At 60.0% G+C, this 13708-nt stretch overlaps 2 protein-coding genes across 6 annotated transcripts; both read left to right on the top strand.

Annotated features, from left to right (window-relative positions):
* The first annotated feature begins 267 nt into the window (after positions 1–267).
* Positions 268–4257, top strand: LOC118177553 (gap junction beta-5 protein-like). Of its 3 annotated transcripts, XM_035345350.1 has the most exons (3): positions 269–1852; positions 1977–2116; positions 2928–4257. In XM_035345350.1, the coding sequence occupies exon 3, from the start codon at positions 2952–2954 to the stop codon at positions 3906–3908; it is 957 nt and encodes a 318-aa protein (XP_035201241.1). In that variant the 5' UTR covers positions 269–1852; positions 1977–2116; positions 2928–2951; the 3' UTR covers positions 3909–4257. The 3 variants fall into 3 exon arrangements, with proteins under 3 accessions (XP_035201243.1, XP_035201241.1, XP_035201242.1); XM_035345352.1 differs by lacking the exon at positions 1977–2116 and having other exon boundaries at positions 268–1852; XM_035345351.1 differs by lacking the exons at positions 269–1852; positions 1977–2116 and adding an exon at positions 2487–2800.
* Positions 4258–7989: 3732 nt separating this feature from the next.
* GJB3 (gap junction protein beta 3) lies at positions 7990–12480 on the top strand. 3 transcript variants are annotated; one of them, XM_035345355.1, is made up of 4 exons: positions 7995–8397; positions 9548–9711; positions 11101–11893; positions 12347–12480. In XM_035345355.1, exons 3-4 carry the CDS (start codon positions 11136–11138, stop codon positions 12360–12362), a joined length of 774 nt encoding a protein of 257 aa, XP_035201246.1. In that variant the 5' UTR covers positions 7995–8397; positions 9548–9711; positions 11101–11135; the 3' UTR covers positions 12363–12480. The 3 variants fall into 3 exon arrangements, with proteins under 3 accessions (XP_035201244.1, XP_035201246.1, XP_035201245.1); XM_035345353.1 differs by lacking the exon at positions 12347–12480 and having other exon boundaries at positions 7990–8397; positions 11101–12147; XM_035345354.1 differs by lacking the exons at positions 7995–8397; positions 12347–12480 and adding an exon at positions 8447–9070 and having other exon boundaries at positions 11101–12147.
* Positions 12481–13708: the final 1228 nt, after the last annotated feature.

Below are 13708 nucleotides of genomic sequence, written 5' to 3'. Positions count from 1 at the left end.
TTCAGATGGGTAAAAGTGAAGCAGAGGCCTCAGGACCCACCTTCGCTGTGTGCCCTTTTTGAGTCCCTGGGGTTGGGGGGCCCAGCGGCTGCTCCTGGGGAAGGGCTGCCAGAATGGGGGGGGGCCTTGCCCAACGAGAGGAGCCAGGCAGCTTGCTCTTCACAGCACCAGCACCAAATACATTTCATTCCTTTAATATTACTTCTAATCCAGGTAAACAGCTCACAGAACTGTGCTGGCAGCACTGATGCTGCTTGCTTAGGGGGAAAGGAATTCTGGTGGCCTCGCCTACGGCAGGCAGAGGACAACGCCGTGCCTTGGTCTGTGCAGCAGGAAGAAGGGCAGAACTGCTCACCCACCGCCTTGCAGAGTTTCCTCCGCCGTGTGATTCATGTCAGGAGCTTGTTGGGTGACTCCGGGATGAATGACGCTATATAAATGCAAAGCTTTATTAATATTTCATGCGGTAGTGAAAGTGCACAACTGGGGCTCGTTCCTGCAAGACGAAGTGCCGCCGTGTCGGCGCACCTCCCCGGCCCTGAGCTGCCTTCCTCCAGCAGAGGGTGCAGCCTGGGGCAGCTCCCTGCCTCTGGAAAACAAATCCGCAGCAAACTGAAGCGGGAGAAGCAGCTGTGGGATGCCACCATCCCTCACGGGCATCCGTCTGTCCTGTTTAGGAGACGATGCAACAGTTCCATCCCTTCCCTGCTTCCCCAGGAGGACGTCCACCCGATGTGGCTGTGACTGCCCAAAAGAGAGGGTTTTAACCCAGAAAGCAGCAAGCTGTGAGAGCCTCTTTGGATACCTGCAAGCCTGGGGCAGGGGGTCCCTGCTGGGTGCTGTGGGATGAGGGGGCTGCCCCGGGATCCCACTCCCAGAGGGGCTGGGAGCCCCCTTCCCATCACAGGCACTGCACCGGCAGGTTAAAAAAAAATAAATAATTTTTAAAAAGGGCTTGTTTGATTTCAGACTGCAGAACTCTTCCCTGGAGCCATCGGCAAACAGTGGTAATTTACTTTACAGCTGTTTAGATTTGTTTCTCTCCATTTTTTTTTTAAACCCAGTGGAATTGCAAATGAAACGTGTGTTTGCTCCTCAGATGACTCGGGCTCTACGTGAGCTCTCACACCCCACGCAGCAGCACCGGCTCCCCAGACCCTCACCCACCCGATCCCTGCGCCCGCGGTGCCCCGGGGGGGTCAGGCCTCAGCAAGAGGCTTCTGTGGGAGGGGGTCCCCGTCCCAGGGGGGTCCTGGGCTCTGGGATAGGGGGGCACCGGGAAGGGACTTGCACCAGCTTGCAGCACAGGTATGGGGAGCCTGGAAAAGGTGGTTAATTAATTCCCAGCAAAATAATCAGCTGCCACCTACTCATCAGAAGGCAGGGAGGGAAAAATGCTCTTATTAAAGCATTGGCACGGTGCAAAGTCTGAATAAAAGGGGATTACAAAGGGTGGGGTTTGGCTCCTAGGGCTTTGGCCACGTCACCCCCTGGGGGTCCAAGAGAGGGAAGACGGGGAGGAGGCAGCGGCACCCAGGCTGCCACCGTGCTCGGGGACCCTGGTGTCCCCAGGGCAGCCGGGGACAGGCGGCCCCGAGCCCCTGCCCTTCCCCGCGGTGGTGCAGCCGGTGCTGCCTGGGGGCAGGATAGGGCCCCACGCAGCAGGGCAGTGCTTGGCCTGACAGGGCATGCAGGGATCTGCCTCAAAGCCAGTTCCTTCCCCCGGGAATCTCCTCCTTGCTCCCAGGAGCCCCAGGATGACTCACGCAGCACCTCGGCACCGGGCGATGCGCTCCTGCCGCGGGCGAGCACCGACCGAGCGGCGGCCTGGCCTCTGCTGGGACGTCCCCAGGTAAGGGACAGCCCCGGCGGCTGGGGGATGCCCCCCACTGCAGCAGCACCCGTCCCTGGCAGGCAGGGTGGGCTGGGGGGGTCTCCCACTGTGGGTGCACAGAGCTGGGCTCGACCTGCCGCAGGGCGACCGGCACTCCCCGGGCTGCTGCCGCGAGCTTGCACGGGAAAGGGGAAAGCTGGATTTTGTGTCCCCAGTCCTGATTCCGAGCCCCCCTGGCTCCGTCTGGCCCCGTGGATAGAGGCAGCGAGAAGGGAGCTCCAGGTACGTGCATGGGATTGTGTTGGGGGGGCCCCCAACTTATGGGCCAGGCCCACAAGCAGGTGTTGGGCTGCACAGAGCAGCAGGATCCGTGTGGTGCTGCCAGCGAGGGCAAATCCTGTTATTTTATTGATAGAGAAGTTGTTTAAGGAGAGTTGGTGCCAAACAGCCCCGGGAGTCCTGCTTGGCCATAGACCCGCTCCATGTGCAGCGGGTTTATCAGGGGCAATGCAAGCTGGGGTCAAACAAACCGCTCGGGGTCCTGGGGCTGCTATGGGCTGAGATCAACCTGAGCTGATGAAATTTGGTTATAGTGGGCGCCCATCCCCAGAGCAGCACCTCTGCAGGGTTGGTGCTGAGCTGGTGCTGGGCTCCTGCTGTGCTGTGGGGCGGGGGGAGCGGAGGAGCTGTGAGATTCCAGCGATGGGAGAGGACGACGTGGCGGCACGGTGCTGCCGGGTGAGTCACGGCCTGGCCTGCTCCTGTTTGTTGTGCCGAGCCCGGCAACGTAAGAAAAAGAAATAACAAATAGCTGGGCAGCCAGGCGAGAGATGGGGAGGATGGCACGGGACAGGGGGAGGCTGAGCTGGGTGTGGACTATGGTGGGCTGTGGCTGAAGGACTTTGCATGGTCCCTGAGTCCCCGCAGATGGGGACCGAGCCCTGCAGGGGGATTCTTCGGCCTTAGGTCAGTGCTGGGCACGTTTCGGTGCCTTGAGACACATTTCAGTGCCTTGGGGCATGCAGCTGCTCGGATGGGGATGTCCTGCTGCTTTTAGGGACAGCCACTGTCACCATGTCTCTTCTCTTCCCAGACTAGCTAACAGGACCAGGGGACCATGAACTGGGGGGTATTTGAGGGGCTCCTCAGCGGGGTCAACAAGTACTCCACGGCCTTCGGCCGCATTTGGCTCTCCCTCGTCTTCATCTTCCGCCTGCTGGTCTATGTGGTGGCAGCCGAGCGCGTCTGGAGCGACGACCACAAGGACTTTGACTGCAACACGCGGCAGCCGGGCTGCACCAACGTCTGCTTCGACCACTTCTTCCCCGTCTCGCACATCCGCCTGTGGGCCCTGCAGCTCATCCTGGTGACCTGTCCCTCCCTGCTGGTCATCATGCACGTGGCCTACCGCGAGGCCAAGGAGCAGAGGCGCCATGCCGCCGCGGGGAGCGACTACCGCTGCCTCTACCCCAACCCCGGCAAGAAGCGGGGCGGGCTCTGGTGGACCTACCTGCTCAGCCTCATCTTCAAGGCTGGCGTGGACATAATCTTCCTCTACATCTTCTACCGCTTGTACAGGAACTACACCCTGCCCTCCGTGGTGAAGTGCGAGCTGCCCCCGTGCCCCAACATCGTGGACTGCTTCATCTCCCGGCCCACCGAGAAGAACATCTTCACCATCTTCATGGTGGTCACCACCTGCATCTGCATCGCGCTCAGCCTGGTCGAGGCCACCTACCTGATCGGCAAGCGGTGCTGCGAGTGCCTCCAGGCCCGCAGCAGGGAGAGCTGCCAGCACAGCCGGGACTGCGCGCTCTCCTGCACCGAGTCTGCGGACACAGCGGGGCAGGTTTTCCCCCCAGGGGACTGCAAGCCCCCCATGACCTCCATCCCCACGGCCTCCATCCCCAAAACCTCCGTCCCCACAACCTCCGTCCCCACAGTCTCCGTCCCCACGACCTCCATCCCCACCGCCCCCATCCCGACAGCCTCCATCCCCATGACCTCCATCCCCACAGCCTCCACCCCCACAGCCTCCGTCCCCATGCCTGAGCAGGAGCAGGCTCCTCCCTAGGGCTGCCCGTAGCCGTGTGCCTGCCCCAGCCCCTGCTCCTCCAGGTGGGACCCTTCAAAGTCCTGGTCATGGGAGTGCTGGGGGAGCTGCACTGTGGAGGTGCGGTCAGCCTCTCCCCCTCTTGGGGCAAGGTGTTTTCCATCGTTCTGATGAATTTAGGGTAAAAGTGGGTGCTGCAGGACGTGTGGGTGCTCTCTGAGAGCCAGCAGGCACTGCAAGGTGAGGGACGAGCAGCTCCACAGCAGCTGGGAGCCAGCACCGAGCACTGAGCCTGTCCCAGCTGGGGCTGGCTTAGCCGATCCTGAGCATATTCCTGCAGTGAATAAAACTTTCTGTCTCTACAACGTGACAGTCAGATTAGTGGTTTTCCTGATTTCAGGGCACAAAATTGCATGGGACATCTGGTGCTGAGAGGGGTGCAAGGACCACATCACCCCTGAAACACATTGTCCCCACCACCAGCAAAGGGCTTGTCCTTGTGTCCAGGACCCAGAGGCGGGCCACAGCACTGAGCAAGGTGGACAGCTTTTTACCCCCCTGTAACCACAGGTTCTATAAAAATTTAATAAATTCTTGATGACCAAGTGGGACAAGAGTGTGTGCTGGGTAAGGAAACGCAGGGGCAAGGAGCTGGGCAGGCAGAGCCCGCTGTGGGCTGCTGGCTCTTCCTGCAAAGCCAGAGAAAACAGGCAAATAAAGGAGAGGAAAAACACCCCAGCCATTGATTAAACAATAACATTAAATGGCAGAATATGATCTCGTTTATTGCTGTAATATGTCGCGTTCTGCCGTGACTCAGGCTGCTCTGCAATTTCTAAGGCCATCAACAGTAACTGAACATTAGCTGGAATGAATAATTAACAATAATTTCATGGCGAATGCACTCATAAGTAACATTAACATTGAACAAGCAGCTCGATCTGTTACTGGTTTCACTGTATTTAGAGGGTGCAATTATTTTTTCCGTGTGCACAGAAAGCTCCGGTGCTCGCCGCGTCTGCTGCCAAGAAAAGGCATGGGGGGGGATGCCGGCACCCGGCCCTTCAGAGCGGGTCTTTGCTCGGCAGCCCCTCATGGCAGCTCCTGCAGTTTGCAGCACCTCTGAGCCCCTGAACCCGGTCTCCTGTGAGCCCTTGAAACTGATCTCACCTGAGCCCCTGCCTCTGCAAAGCTCCCCTGATGTGCCGGGGGGAAGCGGAGGGACCCCCATGGCCAGGAGCCACTCGGCAGGAGCCAGCCTGGCCACACACCAGGGTGGGGAAGCATGGGGGGGGCCTGCCAACAGCCTGGGACCCCCTGAGCACCCAGCAGCTCCTTGCACCAACACCGGTGAGTTTGGAGACCCTTGGGGTAATGAATGCAGTGAATACAGGTGGGTTTCTTTTAAGGGAAGGCATGTTGATCTCTGGCTTCCCTCTGTCCTCTCTCTTTTCTGGATCATCCACTGGAAAATTTTCCTTGCCGGGACATTCAGCGTCAGAGGACTGAAGTTGTTCTTTGTGTGAGAGCCCTCGCCTCTCGTTTGAAGAGCTGGGGCTGGGCTGTTTGTTTTCATGCATGGCTGATGGCTGCTGATCGAGGCTGTCGTCCAACAGCAAAACCCAGAGGTGTTCCCCAGCTGGAAGCGATAATCGCTGCAGGAATGGGACGCATCCAGCTCAGCCCAGCTCCAAACACCTCTGCCCCACTTCCACACATCACAGACGAGACCTGACCGTCTGGGTGCCACTTGCTGGGCCATGTTATCTCGCCCCGAGCAAGCGTTGCGGCAGCTCTGCAAAGCTCCGGGTGCCTTGCGCCATCCAGAATTAGGCTCAGCAGTGGCTGGCATCAGCCAGGGTACTGGCACAGTCACTGATCTTGTTATCTCAGGTGTGTTTCTGTGCTCTGCACCAAAGGGAGCCGAGATCACCCCGGTCAGTGCTGCAGGAGCTGGGGACTGTGGCTCCTCGGTGGGGTGCAGAGCGCGTGGCGATGGGCAGGACCCATGTTGGTGGCACAGTAAATAAGCTGGGGGATGTTACAATAAAAGCTGAATGTTTTCTAGCCTTTACATCATCATCTGGGGGACTGTTTTTTCTTGGGAAGGATGCCCAGAAGCCCCCTGAATTTTTGGGAGGGTGGATTTAAAACAAAAGCATGGCTAACCCCAGCCTAACCAGAGACACAGAGGGGCTCACATGCCCTGCGGTGCCAGTCGGGGCAGCCCGTCCTTCCCAGCAGGGTCGTGTTTCTTCACGGTCTGAAATCCGCCTGCTTGCTGGGAATTGAGGAGAAAACGTCTGATTTATGGCCAAATCGCTGGAGTGAGCGGCCGCCCCGCTCCCACGCTCCTGGTGACTCCCGCGCCCCCAGCGCCTGCGGGGAAGGTCAGGGCCCTGGGGACGCGGCCGGGGCATGGATCAAAAACCTGGCCAGGTCCCAGCCGTGTTGGGCTACCAAATGCCTCCATCTCGCAATGCCCCATTCAAGACCCTTTTAAAGAGACTTTGAGTTTTTTTTTTTTTTTCCAATGGCATTTGGAGGCTGCGTGCTCCGCCGCTCAATTATTTCCTTTATGGAGGACCCAAGGTCAGGCCACGGGAAGTCACTGGGGGTTTTCAGCATTCACGTGTGGCACGACGGGGACACGCAGGCAGGACGGGGTGCTCGGGGACCCTCCCAGGGATGCCAATGGATCTGGGCAGACTCCAGGGGTCCCACTCCAGATTGGGCGTGATTCACAGGGAGATCTCAGGCACATGGAGGGGAAGAGAACCCTCCTGCAGGGACTAGGAGCAATCCTGTTGCTCAGACCACAGCAAAGCGTGGCCATGGGTGGGAGACTTGCTCACAGCAGGGCCTCCCAAATACCCAGCTGGGTGCTGCAAAACATGGGGTGTTTTCCTTCCCCACCCAATTGCCGTGGGGGAAATCTTCTGTCTGTGTCAAAAGGCGCTGAACTTTCTCACTGTGGCAGCGTCGACAGCCAGGCTGGGAGCCTCAGGGCACGCAGCCCCTCCTGAAATGCCCAAATTGCAGCCGAGGGGCTGCCGGGGTCTGTGGGGCCTGGGGGAAGGGAGGTAGGTGCTGCCCCAGGAAGGCACCAGACCTGCTGGGTGGCTCTCAGCTCCTTGCTTCTTCCTTCTCTCAGGCCACAGCCCCCAAATTCCTGCCCCGGCTTGTGGCTCGCTACAAAATAGCTCAAATTCCTGATCCTGCCGATAGGTGCCCAGGGCTGGGTGGGTTCCTGGCTGCTCCGGGAAATGTGGGGAAATGTGTGCCAGCACCTGCCCCTCTGGGCTGCGCACCCCCAGACTCCCACATCAGCCCTCTGGTGCCATTTCCCCACTGTGCCCCCAGCTTTGTTTGACCTCCTGGCACAAAAAAAAAAATGCTGCAGGACTCCGGCATCTCAGGGAGCAGCTCCTTGTCTGCCACGAGTGCCCTGAGCAAACCTCTCAGAGCATCAAGCACCCGCGGGGCTCTGCAGCTGGGAGGGGATCCTAGCGCGGTGCCGCAGGGCTCCAGCACCATGGGGTGCTCAGCCCGGGGCGTGCTGGAGCGATGCCAGCAGGAGCCTCAGGCCAGCCATGAGTCCAGGTAAAACACAGGTGAGCAGAAACACATTCCTGCCTGGGCCACCATATTCCTGCCTGGGCCACCACATTCCTGCCCAGGCCACGTCGACAGAGGTGTGAAATGGAGCTGCTCGGCAGGGAGAAGTGGAGTGGGGACACTTGGTGGCACTTCGCTGCCCGGACATGGAGGTCTGCCTTCCTGAGTGCTCCTGGTGCTCTGAGAGAGGGGTGTTCCCCTCAGGGACATGTCCTGGGTCCCTGAAGGATGGGATGTGGTCAGCAGGGCAGGGTCTCTCTGCAGCCGGTCGCTGCCGTTGGGTTTGTGCCAGCCTTTGGGAAAGGTCCCGGCTGGCATCGCATGGAGCAGGGCGGGGGCCGTAGGATGCCGTAGGTGGGAGATACCGATGTTCTCAGTATTAGTAAGGCAAAAGCGTTTTAAAAATAGGTTAGAGTTGCATAATTTGTGATTCTTAACAACCGCTGCTGCTGTACCACTCGCAGAGGGTGCGGCTGGGGCCAGGGTATGGTGTGAGCCCAGTGCTGGCTCCCAGCCCCCTGCTCGCTGCAGGTCTGCTGCGGGTTCGCTGTGCTCAGAGCCCCCGGGCACGGGGCATCGCCGGGCAGGAGCTGCGGGTGTCACCGGGGGAGGAATCCGGCTCTGTCGCTCTCTCTGCAGGATTTGACCTGCCTTTGTTGTTCAACCTGAGCGTGTATGTGCATGTGCGCAGACAATAACCTCCGCGGAGCTGTTTGCCAGACTCACCCAGGTGCTAGGAGCAGAACAACTCACCGCCTGCTCCCGACACACACGCTCAGTGCTGCGGAAGAGACCTGAGCACACAGGGAGGCTGCAGAACACGCAACCAGGAAAGGGTTTCCCCGCTCCAAAAGGAAGTCCTGCTCCCTCTGGCCACATACCCGCAGGGCAGGTACTTCTACCGTGGCTGGGGAGGAGGTTTTGGGGGGACGTGAACCTATCCATGCTAAGGGGGTGCAGGTGGGAGGTGTGTTACAGCCGTAGCCAGGGATGTGGTGCTGTGGTGGCTGAAGCTGGGGACTTTGAACCATGCCAAGACCCCACAGGCAGTGCTGGGGACCCTGCCCCGCGGGGCTGTGCATGGTGGTGCACCCACAGCCGAGCGCCTGCACCCAGGGGGGCAATGCAGGGGGCACAGCACCCTAAGGAGCAGCAAAGGCTACCCCATCCCTGCTTCTCCATCCTGCCGCCTACCCTGGGGACCAGAAGGTGCACAGCCCCGCTCTGATGCATTCACACCCCAGGCAGAAGCCAGGCACTTTCGGGCCCAACGCCCTGCACCCACGCGGGGCAGCACCCGGTGGTGACGCAGCGGGCTGGCACGCAGCAGCGCTGGGTGCTGCCAAGGGAGCCGGGCTCTGGGGGAGGCAAACCGGCGCTGTGGGCAGAGCCCAGCACACCTGGAGAGCAGCCCCTGCTCCGCCTGGCCTCCAGCCAGCTCCGGCCGGGCCGCGGGGCTTGCACAACGCTCAGCACCACGCCCCGCGGGGCTCAGCTCCCGGCCGTCTCCCTCCTGCCCCGCTGAGGACCCATGGCTGGAGCTGGCACCGGGCTGAGCCGGGCAGGTGAGTGCTGGGTGGGGGGGTTCCAGGTTGCGTCACCCATGGAGCCCCAGGAATTTGGGGAATTTGCAGGTGGCCTTCTGGGGGGCTGGTGAGGGGACTCTGGTCCTTTTGGGGGTGCACAGGTGAGGGGTTCCAGCCTTCGCTTGGCAGCTTTTGGGTGTGGAGGGGAAAGTGGCGGATAGGGATCCTGATCTTATAGCTGATGTGTAGGAAGGGCTGGGACAGAGTGCTGGGCTTGCCCCCACCCCAGTGTGTGTGTGCTGGGGGTGGATCAGATGTGGTGCAGAACTTTGCAGGGACGAGCAGAAGCACTGCCCTGCTGCAGGACCCCCGGCACAGCACCGTGCACACGAGGCCGTGCTCCTTGGGGTGTCCCAGCACCAGCAGCACAGGTTGGCCACACACACCCTCAGGGCTGGGGTCTCAGCAGCCCCACAGCCCCTTGGCAGTGCTCAAAGCTCTGATCCTTCCCCACAGCCCCGGGACACCGTGCCACGCTGCACAGCCCTGCCCAGATGTAAGAGAGCAGCGAGGGGACCCCGAACATCTGGCTGTGATCGCGCCACCAGCCATGCCCCGAGCTGGGCGCTTCCCGACCCCCAGCCCCCGGTAAGCGGGGAAGGAGCCAGATTCTCTTTCAGGTATGTCTCGGACGGTGCTGAGCTGGCAAGGGCAGCGCTTCTTTGGGGTGTAGAGTGTGGAAATATTGGGCTGGTGATACTGGGAAGCGTCTCCACTGGAGCCATGGCTCCCTCAGGGCTGGGCTCGCCCCTGTGCCTGCCACGCAGGCACCAGCCATTGCCAATCCCTGGGGGGCTGCCGTGGCTCTCAGCAGTGGGGCTGACCCCCGGCAGGGCTGGCAGGGGACCCAGGGCAGCCCCAGGCTCTGCCACAGAGACATTTAAGCCAGCACAGAGCCTCAGGGCTTCTGGCGATGCCGTTAAGCCCCTGCCTGTCCCAGGAGCGGGGTGACAGCCGGGGTGACAGCCGGGCTGACGTATGTAGGCTCTCACTTTCAGCAGCTTTGCTCCCACCCAGGCTTGGGTTCCCTTGCACATCGCCTACGAGAGAGAAAACTCGCGTGTCCTGCCGTCCCCAGCTCTGCTGTAGCTGCTTCCCCTTGGGGCTCTCAGCTTTAGCGAGGCACAGCAGCCGTTCAGCCCAATTCACCCAGGTGGAAACTGGCCTGAGTGGGGCTGAGACCAGTGGGGTCAGGGCCTGACACCCCATGGGAAGAGCTGTGCCTCCCTGCTGTGCCCCATGGCAAGCCCTGCCAGCTCAGCCCCACTCCTGCCAAGGAGCTTCCCCCGCTAAGTGACTAACGGCACCCATGGGGCCCCCCGAAGCCTCCCCTCCTTCATACCAGGGCTCTGATGTGTCTCAGGCACATGCGGTGACATGCCCTGAGTGATCACACGTCAGTTGAGGTCTGGGTGTCCCGCAGCCAAGACAGGGGCTGGCATGGCTCTGCAGGGCTGGTGCTAGTGGCCTTCAGCACTTGCCCCTTTGGGCAGAGAAGGACGATGTGGTCGGGGGTTGGAAATGCACAGCAGGGTTCCATCCTGCCCCCATCCCGAGGGGCCTGCCAGCTCACAGGGCTGCTTTCTACTTAAGGCTTTACTCCCCTGAAACACCCAGCACCACGCACAGCCCCATCACCCTCCCAGGGCACGGCCTCTCTTTATTTATCCTGGCCCATTCCGGGGGATTTTGTTGCCAGTTTATACCAACACATGCAATCGGGGTCAGCGAGTGGCAGGGACTTTGTGAGGCTGAGCAGCTCTTATGGCAAAGCCTCTATCAGAGGGAAGTGCAGAGGGGTTGAATCACATCTGAGTGTTACCGTGAGACCATGGGGTCGGTCACGTCCCCATCAGCCCAGGCTCTGCGTACACAAGTGGGGTCGTGCCCCATCCCCAGTAATGGACGGGGGAGAGTTTGGGAGGTCAGCGGGGTTACGAGGGTCCGGGCCCTGCCGTAGCACAGCAGGGCTGCCCCTCTGCTGTGTCCTCCAGCTGCTCTTTCTCCAGGTTCCTGACCCTGGCTGCCACCAGCGCCGGTCCCCATGGATTGGAAAACGCTGCAGGCACTGCTCAGTGGGGTCAACAAGTACTCCACAGCCTTCGGCCGCATCTGGCTCTCCGTGGTCTTCGTCTTCCGCGTGCTGGTCTATGTGGTGGCAGCTGAGCGCGTCTGGGGGGACGAGCAGAAGGACTTTGACTGCAACACGCGACAGCCGGGCTGCACCAATGTCTGCTACGACCACTTCTTCCCCATCTCCCACATCCGCCTGTGGGCCCTGCAGCTCATCTTCGTCACTTGTCCCTCCCTGCTGGTCATCATGCACGTGGCCTACCGGGAGGACCGGGAGAAGAAGAACCGGGAGAAGAACGGGGAGAACTGCCCCAAGCTTTACAGCAACACGGGCAAGAAGCATGGCGGGCTGTGGTGGACCTACCTGCTCAGCCTCTTCTTCAAGCTTGTCATAGAGATCCTGTTCCTCTACCTCCTCCACAAGATGTGGGACAGCTTCGACCTGCCACGGCTGGTCAAGTGCTCCAATGTGGAGCCCTGCCCCAACACTGTGGACTGCTACATCGCTCGGCCTACAGAGAAGAGAGTCTTCACCTATTTCATGGTCGGGGCCTCCTCCATCTGCATTGTCCTCACTGTCTGTGAGATCTTCTACCTCATCTTCAAGCGGGTTGTGCAGAGGGTGCGCAAGTGGAAGAAGGCCACCAAGCGCTCCGTCAGCTACAGCAAGGCCTCCACCTGCCAGTGCCACCTCAAGATGGAGGAGAAGGAAAACAAGTCCCAAAATAGGTGTGTGGCAGCCCTGCGGGCCTCGGCTCCCAACCTGACTTCCATCTGAGGGGGTCGTGGAAGGGGAAGAGGGAGGGAGAAATGTCCTGATGTGAGCCAGGGGTGATGGGCCCTGCGGGCAGCCACCAGCAATGCCACCACCAGACCTTTCAGCTTGGTGGCTCTACAGGGGAGGGTGACACATCCATGGGACCTGCTCAGTGGTCCCATAGGAACAGGACTGGCGTGAGGCCATCGGGGGCACAGGGCAGGTACTCAGGTGGGCACAGACTAAGCTGGGACACACAGTGACACGGGCAGCAGATGACGGGGTCCCTGTCCCCCACCGGACAGGATGGACACCACCAGGACTCATGACCATTCCCGGGGTGCCCCAGCAGCGAGGGCACACGTGGTGGTGCCAGGGTGCCTGATGCCCACAGGCATGCCTGAGAGTGTCTGTTCTTTCCACAGAGGAGAGGAGCTGTGATCTCCCCTGCCCCAGCCAGCTCGCTGGGAAGCCCTTGGACCATGAGTTTTTCAAGCCTACACATTTCCCAAACCCTGGAGATTTGACCCTTTATGAGAAATGACTGAACCCAAGAAGGTTCCCCAAGAGAGGGCCATGGGGTGCCCGAGAAGATGCAGGTAAGGCGAGGGCAGCCCCTGAGCTCTACTGGCTGCACACGGCGGTGCTGCAGGGCTTGGATACCATGCTGACACATCAACACGGGCCATGAGCTCCAAAAAACAGCCCCCAGAGCTGTTCCCAGTGGGGACAAAGACTTTGCACTGGGAGGACACAGGGGACTGGGGCCAGCAGGGGGGAGCAGCCAGGGGTTCTGATGTCCAAGAGCTTCTCTTGGGTCATCCCATGGTGACAGTCCTGGCTTACTGTGCCTCATATATAGAGTCCCAAAAGCTGTTCCATCCATCCTCCTTTTTTTTTTTTTTTTTTTTTTTTTTTTTTTTTTTTTTTTTTATGGAAAAAAAAACCAAGAAAATCCTGGGCTCAGCTCCACAGCCAGAGCCTGCATCCTCCAGCAGCAGCGGTGGGGCTGCACCCGCTCACTGCCTCCTTGGTGCTGCTGGCACAGGGCTGCGAGCTCTCAGTGCACCCGAAGAAATCCCCAGCAGGCAGGGCTCCAGGCTGCTGCCAAGTGCTCGTTTGGCTCCGTTTGCCAGTACCGGGGCAGGAGCAGCTTCCCTCTCTCTGCTCATGCAAGCGCCTTGCTGACATCCTGCCCAAGTGGCTTTTCTGGCTCTGCTGCTTCCCTCGGTGCCTTTGTACCCACCCCTCGGCTCGATAGATGTGTCACTCATGGCATTAGCTGTGAATCCAATGGGCCAATACACATTATGCTGTTTGTAGACATTGGGATCTGCTCTGCGTGCTGGAGATTGCAGGGGGGGAGAGGTGAGGGCTGAAGACATGGATTTGCAGAGGTTCCCCAGGAACCTGTGCCCAGGGCTGGCAGGTCGAGCCCTGGGACGCTGCCTGGTGCCTGCCTGCTCCCCCAGCTCCTCTTGTCACACGTCGTTACACTCAAATTCACCAGAACTACATGCTGGCCCCCGAGGAAATCAAGGAGGGATCAGCATCAATTATTTACTAAACCTTGATAAATATTAAAATAAATAGAAATGATTTCCACTTAATCTCTCCTTAAGCAGCTCTGTGCGGAGGGGCTGCTGGTGTTCATCATCCCCAGCTCCACAAACGCGTCTTGCGGCATGTGCCACCACGGCTGGAGCTCGTGCTGCTGGCAGGGGGACGTGTCACTGTGCTGGGACACGGAGCAAGTGCTCCCAGCACAGGCTGCTCAGTGCTGTGTC

Source organism: Oxyura jamaicensis, chromosome 23, assembly GCF_011077185.1.
Source record: "Oxyura jamaicensis isolate SHBP4307 breed ruddy duck chromosome 23, BPBGC_Ojam_1.0, whole genome shotgun sequence".
Lineage (NCBI taxonomy): Eukaryota > Metazoa > Chordata > Aves > Anseriformes > Anatidae > Oxyura > Oxyura jamaicensis.
This window is presented reverse-complemented; position numbering and strand designations above follow the sequence as displayed.